Here is a 9,706-nt window from a genome sequence, read left to right as displayed (position 1 = left end):
TCCCCCCTTGTGGTTTCGTTTCATCGTTTCATTTTTAAAGGCTCCAACATGCTTGCATGCGTCAACCTTGGTCACATAATGGCGGCTTTCCTCGCTGCACGATCCATTGCAGCCTCCCTGTTCAGTCCCTTAACCCTGAGGTCACACTTAATGACCTCGTTCCATGTCTTTCTCGGTCTACCCCTCAAAACCCCACTCCCAACAGTAACACTTCTCACCTTTCTCACCCAATTATCACCCCCCATCCTCTCCACATGCCCAAACCATCTCAATCTGCCTCTTCTCATCACAACACCAATACACTCCAGTCCCATCCTACCTCTCAACTCTTCCATTGTAAACCCAGCTCCTCCGGACCTTGCACACAGGGTCGCACTACACGTCCACCTAATCATTGTCATTTCTGTACGTCTGAGCCGACGTATATCCTCCCTCCTCATTTACTGCCTAGGTCTCACTACCATACAGCATTACACTCCTAACACATGCTGCATACAAAGACCCCTTAGCACGTAGGGAGAGCCCTCTCAATGTCAGAAGAGGCAAGAGTTCCCTGAACTTCTTCCAACTACTTCTCACCCTAGCCACAGAACTAGCCCCAGCCCCACCTCCAGCACACAATATGTCTCCCAAATACAGTAACAAAACTCTTCCACACACTCCAGAGATTCACCAGCAAGTTCAATCTTTTCACTCCCGACAGTCTCCACCTGCTCTCCCCGACACACCATACACATAAAATCAGCATTAGCTCGCAGTCTACCTCTGATACTACTACATCTCTTGTGCACCCATTTATCACAAACACTGCACAAGATAGAATTACTTCCCACGCCCTTGTGGCAAACTGCACATGGCCACTCTCCCTCGTCTTTGACAGTACTGCCACCAACCCTAGATATCATCACTTTTGTTTTATCTTCATTTTTTTATAACCCTCAATTTAAACCTCCTAAAAACATTAACATGGTTAATAAATACATAAGGTCAATAGGACTTTTTTATTTATTGTACTGTACCTTATGTGAGGAGAAGAGCAGACACGCATCACAGGAGATGAGGTAGAGGGGGAGCATACACGCTAAAATCTATCAAAATCTGTTTCACTAACAACACTCCAAACATCACTTTCTAGGTCCTCCATAGCTTCTTTGTCCTGCTGTTGCTGGATATCCTCTTGCTGTAGACCAGTGGGAGCTTGTCTGTTGAAGTAATGAGTGATCAGGGACTGTTTGCAGCAGTTTATGTAGTCGGTGTGCATACAATTGTAGACACTGACCGCATCAACAATCTGCTTAACTCCTTAACCACGGGGCGTCACTTTCGTGACGCTTGGGAGCAAGGGATTATACCGCTGGGCGTCACTTTTGCGATTCTGTGTTATTTTGAATTCCCCCGGGCTTTCAAGTGGTAGCTTGTATCATCTATCAGTACTGCCAGTGTCCAACAATAGTCAGCACTCCTAATCTCATCTGTACTCCCATCCATTGTTGACAATTTAGCCATTTCTCCCCGTTCTTGATTCCTCTCCCTACCTTCCCTCCATTACCCTCTCCTCTCACCTGGCCGGCTGTGCTGCGCTAAGTAAATCTTCCCTGGAATTTTCCACTGATTTCATCCATTGAAATAAGCTCTATGCCCTATTCTTATACCAAATAATATATACCAAAAAGAAATAAGGTAAGTGAGAGTGCCATACACCTGGAATTGGCTAATTATCACCTGACAACACCTCACGTGCACTCGTTTGCTAATTTTCGCTGTTTATTTCCCCTTGAAATATGCCGTATAATCTATTCTCGTACTAAAAATATATATAAGGAGGGAAGGGAGAAGCCTAAGTGATATTTACATTCACCAGGAACTACCTAATTTATAATGTATTGTCTAGATTTCCTGCCAATCATTTCACTGCTATATATTAGCAGCTGTCAAGAGGCTGACGTTGGCAGTAATGCATTTCCCTAGGTAGGCCACCCCGGCCCACCCCTATCAGTTCACTGTCATCTTCCAAGGTGAAGGTATGTCTGTTTGCTCCTGCTAACTTCAGCCACTTTTTACCCCCATGCAAAGGGCCCTGTGACCTTTACCCTCTACTAAAGCTCGCGTGGAAAGAGGTAAAGGGCTGACAATTGAAAGAGAGTGACTACGATCTTTCTGTTGAGTAAAACAGTGCATGTGGAATTGTAAATAATGTGTAAACAGCAAGTAAAGCAATGAATGTAAATATAAGTGAACAGTAGAAAATAGTTTTATAAGTTACTTCAAGTGACAGTGCATAACACAGTGTAAAAATAGAAATGTAAATGATGTAAATAAAATAGAGAACGTAAATAGAAATGTAAATGAGTAGTATTATAAGAATACGAGTATATATACTAGGAGTAATGAAAGTGAAAGTTTCACTCTAGCATGCATGAATACTATGAGTTATGAGAGTGAAGGTGAACGTGACATTCACTCTCAATGCTAGTATACAGGACGAGAAAGTGAATGCTACGTATTTTACTGAAAGAAATTGAATGCCTGCAGTGACAATAAACTACTATTACTGAAGGAAACTTATGGATAAAGACTGGAGTTATATATAAGTGTTTTATAGTAACAGAAATATAAACTGTGAGTGTTTTTATGAATAATAAATGACAACACCAGCGGCGAACTAGCGCAAGTGGGAAGGTCATACACCCTCGTAATTTTCATTGCTTTCACAGTGGGTTTTTTTTTTGGAATATGGATTTCAAACTATTTGAGAATCATAGAATAGTGTTTCTAGTGATAATACCAGGCTGTGGTAATCATATTACGAGTTGTCGGGAAGTGTATAGTGGAGACTTCGTTAGCCAACTTCAGAGGTCTCCACAAGTCCTACGGTACTCGACGAAGGCTCAACAAACACCCCAGGAGAAAGCTGAAGGTATGTGCCATAAGCATATGTGATTTTAATATTCTAAGACTAATAACTGATTTTTGGCAAATATTTTTAGAGAGTCTGTCGGAGCGCGAATATGCCTGCGGGTGCCGCAAGAAAAAGCAAATCAAGCCTGCGGTTAAAGGGTTAATCACTTCATTACCTCTTGCAAAGGAAGGGTCGCTGTCAAAGATGAACTACATGAGGGACTCAGCTCGACTTAGGATTCAAATTACCGCATTACGCCAACAGTGCCCACATTAGAATGTTTACTTCCTTCTCCTAAATCGTGTCGTGTTAGAGCAATATCACATTACAGCAAATCGTGTTAGGCGAGGACAGACTGTATATATAGTATATATATATATATATATATATATATATATATATATATATATACATATATATATATATGTATATATGTATATACAGTAATCACTCCAATATCCGGATCAATAGAGCCATCGGTAGGTTCGGATATTGGTTTTGTCCGGATATTGGGCCCCAGCTTATGGACTTGTACTTACGGACCCTAACACAGAGAAACACCTATACAACTCCCTCCGGACATGCATAGCACCTATTTAACACCCAAATCACACCAATAAGGCACATAAATGACCGAAATAAATGCAATAGACACATGAAATGTGGGTTTAGAAGTATGTTCATACATTAATAAACATTCTGGTACTTATGGACTCTAACCGAACCTAACCTAACCGAACCTAACCGAACTCTGAAAAACACATTCCTACTGCACATGCATGAGGTAAGTTTAGTATGGAAAGAAGTACAGTATGACACTTTCTGGTAAGTATAGTATGGGAAAAAATACAATATGAAACATTCTGGTAAATATAGTATGGAAAATAGTACAACATGAAACATTTTGGCTACTTACAGCAAGTCCCTGGCCACCTCGATGAATAACCACCTCCTCTCGGACTCTGACAGTAAGAACGATTTCCTGAAGCACTTGCACTACACTCTTCCTGAAGTCTTGCACTGAACTTAGTCACTAACACACAGAAGTCCGTTCTTTTCACAGTGTTCACTTTAGTCCAAATAATGTTCCATTAAATTTAAGTGTTGCACATGAACTTTTCCCAAGTTTTTTTAAGTTTCCAAAGCCAAAACAAAGAAGGTTAGTTACGTTAAATTTCTTTTCTACTTAGTCTTTTCTCCCAACTTGAAAACCTTAACACAACACACCGTTTTTTTCACTGCACAACACTCAAAATTCCCGTGTGGTCTAGTGGAGAAGTTCTTGCTGTTTATTCACTGTCAGAGCCCGAGAGTATCACTGGCAGGCGTCCAAGGGGTGCATCGGTGGGTAGTGGTGATGGCGTACCGACTACAGAAGACTCTGAAGACAGCCGCAAACTCACGTCGAGCGGTGACTCCACTGTAGCTGATGTGCTGGGCTGTGGCTCGGAGCATGAGGGCCTGTCTTGGGGAGGCAACGGAGTGGAACCAGGGCTTGGCACAGCGGGGGTCACAGGCCTGAAAAAACTGTCAATCGTTGACTGACGCAAGGACCGACGATTCTGGCGATTGATGATGCGCTGCCGGGAAGCACGCACTTCCTCCACGAGTCCCAAGGGCCCCATCTCCCTGTCGCAGTCCGGGTGTTCCAGGTAGTCTAGGACGAACTCTAGATGTTCCCGGAGTGCGCTCAGCTTGGGGATGGCTGGAGTAGTGTCCTGCTGGGCGGAGTCTGCATCATCATCGCCTTCGTCGTCGGTATCTTCAAGTTCGGGACTGACACCAGCAACCGAAGACGCGATCTCGATATCAGACAACGTCTGATACCCAGGATCGCCCTCGTCGTCGTCCAACCACTCACGAACATCGTCCACATCAACATCGTCGCCGTGCGTACGTAGCCGTGCATGGAAGTCATCCACGTCAAACCCTAGGAAATCGTACTCCACATCTGTTCCGAGAAGCAGACGAGACCAACCATTTTCAAGAGTTTTCACAGGGACTTCCTTCCATGCACTAGCCCAGTTGTACAGCGCAGACTTGATGTTGTAGCGGCGAAGGTTTTCCAAAGTCCTCTTGCCTCGAGTGTAACGTCCTTCCCTGCGCTTGTCCTCGTCCTCGAGAACCACCATCACCTCGTCCAGGAACTTCCGACGGTACAGGCGCTTTGTTGCCACGATCACTCCTTGGTCCATTGGTTGAATGAGAGCAGTCGTATTAGGTGGCAGAAACATGCACCTAATACGGCCATTCTCAGCAACCAAGTCCTTGTCGCACGGGTGGGCAGGTGCATTGTCGAGGAGAAGGAGAGCCTTTACCTGGTCGCGAGGAATTCCCAGTGTCTTCGTCTGGTAATGTATGACCTCCTTGACGAAGTGATGGTGAAACCAGTCTTTGAAAATCACAGCTGTGAACCATGCTTTCAAAGAATGGTACCATACGACAGGAAGGACATCCATCACCCCACGAAGGCACCGAGGCTGCTTTGCACGGCCAACAATAACGGGCTTAAGCCGGTGCATGCCGTTAGCATTGGCACAACACAAAGCAGATATCCATTCCTTAGAAAGCTTGCGGCCAGGTACACGCTTCTCCGTCTCATCGGCGAGAGTGTTCGTTGGCACCGAGCGATAGAATAGGCCAGTTTCGTCAGCGTTATAGACTTGACCGAGAGTGAGGCCCTCCCTGTCGATCAAGCCTTTCACCTTGTGCCGAAACTCGTCCACTCCATCCTCGTTAGCGTCCAATGCTTCGCCATGTGCTTTACGGTTAGTAAGGCCATGTCGCAACTTGAACGCGAAGAGCCAACCCTCGGATGCCTTGAAGTCTAGGGCGTCGTGAAGCCTTGCAAACTTCTCAGCAGCAGCCTTCAGCTCCGTTCCACTTACCATCACACCAGCTGCACGTTGCTGTCGATACCAAATCAACGTGGAGCGGTTGATCTCTGCATACTTGGGGGTAAACATAACCTTCCTCTCCACGTTGCGTTTGCTTCTCGATGAGAAGTCAGCCGTGTACTGCATGAGCTTGTCTCGGGAACGCTTGATATCAAACAAAGTCGGCCGGGCCAGGTTGAACTCGCGGAGAATGCGAGAGGAAGACCAACCCGCATCAACCTTCTCCAATATCTCCCGTTTCTTCTCCAGAGTCAACACCACTCTCCTCCTTTTCTCAGGAGGCGGGGCCATCATCACACACACTAAGAGTAGGGCAGAGAGCAGCAGGAGGCCTTGCAGCAAGTACGGCACCACCACAAAAGCGAGCACGTGGGCAGCCATGGCGAAGAGCGTAGGTCTTGTCGCGGTGAGAGACAGGTGGGAAGTGGGGAGGATGCAGCGGCGCTCTATCGGACGTCGGAGGAATGACGAACCAAAACAATGCTCTCACGCGGCGCGCGCGGCAAGTTCAAATTACGGACGGCAAAAAATCGATTTTTTTTTCCAATTTTTTTGGATTTTCGGACCATTTTGGGAATGTTTGATCCCAGGACGATAAGGTTCGGTTAGTGGGGATGTTCGGTTATTGGGCGTCCGGATATTAGAGGGATTACTGTATATATGTATGTATGTATGTATAAAGTGATCAGTTTCCATGCAGATAGGTACTGCATATATTTATGGTACCTCACAAACTGATTTTGTGCAAATGAGATCCACACAAAGGGAAGGGTGGCTGTATGTGGTTTTTTCCATTGCTGTATTTTTTTTTCTTGTATCAGATAAACACACACACACACACACACACACACACACACACACACACACACACACAGTGGTAACGTTCTCGCTTGCCATCTGGTAGATGGGAGTTCGCGCCTCGCTCAGGTTGCGAAAAGTTTCACTGATGAAGTGGGTGGTTACTGTCCCCCTTGAGCAAGGGGACGGGTGTGTGCGTGTGTGAAGGTCACAGCCTTGCCCTTAGATCGGACTATATGAGCTCTCAGCTCCCTTCCAGGAGGGTAAAAGCTGACGATCACGACCATCAAGTGATCCTGACCGACCCGGTGAATTACACAACATGGTGGATGGAATGAACAGTTATGCAAGTCTGTTTGCAGATGATGCAAAGATCATGAGGAGAGTAGAAGTTGAAGAGGATTGTAAAATGCTGCAGGAAGATCTGGACATGATATTTTATGATTGGAACAAGATATGGGAAATGAAATTCAATGCAAAATACTGGAAATGGGTAAAAGTACCGAGAGGCCATCACAGAATTATTCAATGGAAAAGGAACCTATCACAAAAATGAGAGAATAGAAGGACCTGGGAGTGTTGGTCCAGGATGATTAGTCACCTGAAAAACAAATTAGTAAGAGTGTCAGAGAGACATATAAGCTCTTGACAGACATGAGAGTGGCATTTCATTACATGGATGAGGAAATGATGAAAAAATTGTTGGCCATGATCCACCTCAGGTTGGGATATGCAGCAGTAGTGTGGTCTCTACATAAAAAGAAAGATAAACAAGATCGAGAGAACACAAAGAACAGCAACCAAGATGGTCCATAGCCTGACAGATCAATCATACAAGGAAAGACTAGAAAAGCTTGGTCTACCTTCCCTAGAAGAAAGGAGAGAGAGGGGTGACGTAATTGCAGTATTCAAGGCCATGATGGAAGTAAACAAAATTGACAGAGATCTGTTTGTATGGAATGGGGGAGCAACAAGAGGACATTGTAAGTAACTGACAAAGACACGTTACCTGAAGGATTTCAAGAAATACAGTTTCCACATAGATGCATTGGCCTGTGGAATAGCCTGGACAGAGAGATCGTCCTGTCAAAAAAACAAGTTTAAAGCAGAGTTTGACATGTTGAGACACAGAAACAGAACCCCATGAGCATAGCTTATTTCTTGTATATTACAACTAGGTAAAACACACACACACACACACACACATACACACACACACACACACACACACACACACACACACACACACACACACACACACACACACGATTGTACAAATTATCATGTATGCCTCATTTTCTCCTGCAGATTGTAAAGAACACACTCGTTCCCCTGTGGCCATCTTACTCGGTAGATTACCAGTCTACCCACACCACCACCGTCATCAATCAGACCATCTCCAGTTCCACAGTAGAGTTTGCCACAATGCTTAATACCACAGTGGATTACTACACTCCTGTGATGGTTACCAACACCTATGATGTGGCCCCCACCACTTACCAGACCATGGACTTCCAGCACCAGACTGTTCTTTTCACAGATCGCAAAAATGTATCTCACTCAACAGTCGAGCACAATGATCTTCCTTTTGTGTAAAATAGGGGTTTTAAAAAGTGTAGAGAAAATCATCATGACTGCAGCATAACAAGCATATACTCACTTAATAGACTGGCGGGAATTTAACGTTCTTGCCAATTGAGTACTGTTTGTGGTGTAGTAGTTGATTGAACATTTGAAAGGAATTTTTTATAGGGTACATGTGATGTAGGATTAAATTCTTGAACATAGTTATAATACTTATGATGTTTAATAATTGACATGAATTTGTTGCCGCTACATCTGTGTGGATTTTTGTATGCTATTTATATAGCCTAGCCATGTAATTTTTTAAATATCTAGACAGGAAGACATACAAAATTTGTTTCCTATGACTTGGTATTCTAATTTTTTAAATTGTAAAGAATTATCCTAGTTTCTGATCATTTCTGCTGCATAGATACGTTAAGCAGAATATGTGCTAAAGGACTGTCGATGCAGTTTGGTGAGAATAGTGAATGAAGTGTTAGATAAACTTTAGTGGTTGATCTCATGTGCAGAGGTAGAGAAGTATATGACGACTAGTAATTTTTAAGACAGTACAGTAGTTGTATCTTGAAAATCACATACATTACACAACGACAAATTATTCCATGTAAAAATCAGGCACCTCTTGCATAGGCAGGTGTTATTTATGTCAGTAGTTTGTCACAAAAGGGAACAGAGGCTAATAATGCTTAGAATAATTTCTCCCTTGGACGTCCCCCTACCTTAGCCGATCTTCTTGGCGAATCCCCTGTGTTTTCCATCACACACCTCATGCACTTCCTATCTCAAACCCGTATCTTGCCTCACATTTCGTGTCTACCCCGCCTTCCCCTTTGCTTTTAGTGCACCATAGCATACCCGTCATTTTTATACATCGGTTTTAGTGCCATATAGTCCTTTTGGGCTTGGTGCTAGTTCTTATTACTTATTTACTTACTTAGAATAAATTTAAAAAAATATGAATTGTAGTTGTTTTGGGCTTATGTTTTTTCAGTAAAATGAATTGTAGTTGTTTTAGGCTTATGTTTTTTCAGTAAAATTGCCATATATAAATTATCCCAAATCAAGCCATTGTTATTATGGCTTCATAGTTCAATATTTGTTTTAAAACGGCATGTGGCATATCCATGTTATACAGTCTGCCACCTTTGGGTGAGGTGTAAGAAGGTGCCTAATATGAAAGCTGTGATGACTTAATAAAAGCTTTAAAAATATATTGTAAATTCTTAATATGTTTGTTCAATAATGTGTAAGGTGTATTTTCTACTTATGTTTGAAGAACATCATAACGAGAAGGAATGGCATAACAAGCTGATAACAATAACTTAACACATGGCAGTGGTTGAAAATTATGCTTCTGATTCAAAATTATAGTATGATGAATGAAGTTATTAAAGCAGTGTATGGTGTGGCAAGAGTAACAACATAGAAGAAAGGTACAGCCTGATGGGATGAAGAGGTTAAGAGAGCTGTGGAGGAAAAGAGGAAGAAGTGGCTAGAGTGGATACAGGACAGGGGTTCAGTTGAA

General features: G+C 43.4%; 1 protein-coding gene across 2 annotated transcripts in view; it reads left to right on the top strand.

Moving 5' to 3' along the window:
* The window catches only part of LOC145406570 (uncharacterized), a 29,240-nt gene extending 19,848 nt beyond the window's left edge, over positions 1-9,392 (top strand). For both annotated transcript variants that reach the window (XM_080277645.1, XM_080277646.1), the window contains exon 3: positions 7,903-9,392. In XM_080277645.1, coding sequence (XP_080133771.1) covers positions 7,903-8,190 — 288 coding nt within the window. In that variant the 3' untranslated portion in view covers positions 8,191-9,392. The remainder of the gene's footprint in view (positions 1-7,902) is intronic.
* The last annotated feature ends 314 nt before the right edge of the window (positions 9,393-9,706 follow it).

Source organism: Coenobita brevimanus, chromosome 71, assembly GCF_032717465.1.
Source record: "Coenobita brevimanus isolate Jiangsu-jjx chromosome 71, ASM3271746v2, whole genome shotgun sequence".
In the NCBI taxonomy this organism is placed as follows: Eukaryota; Metazoa; Arthropoda; class Malacostraca; order Decapoda; family Coenobitidae; genus Coenobita; species Coenobita brevimanus.
This window is presented reverse-complemented; position numbering and strand designations above follow the sequence as displayed.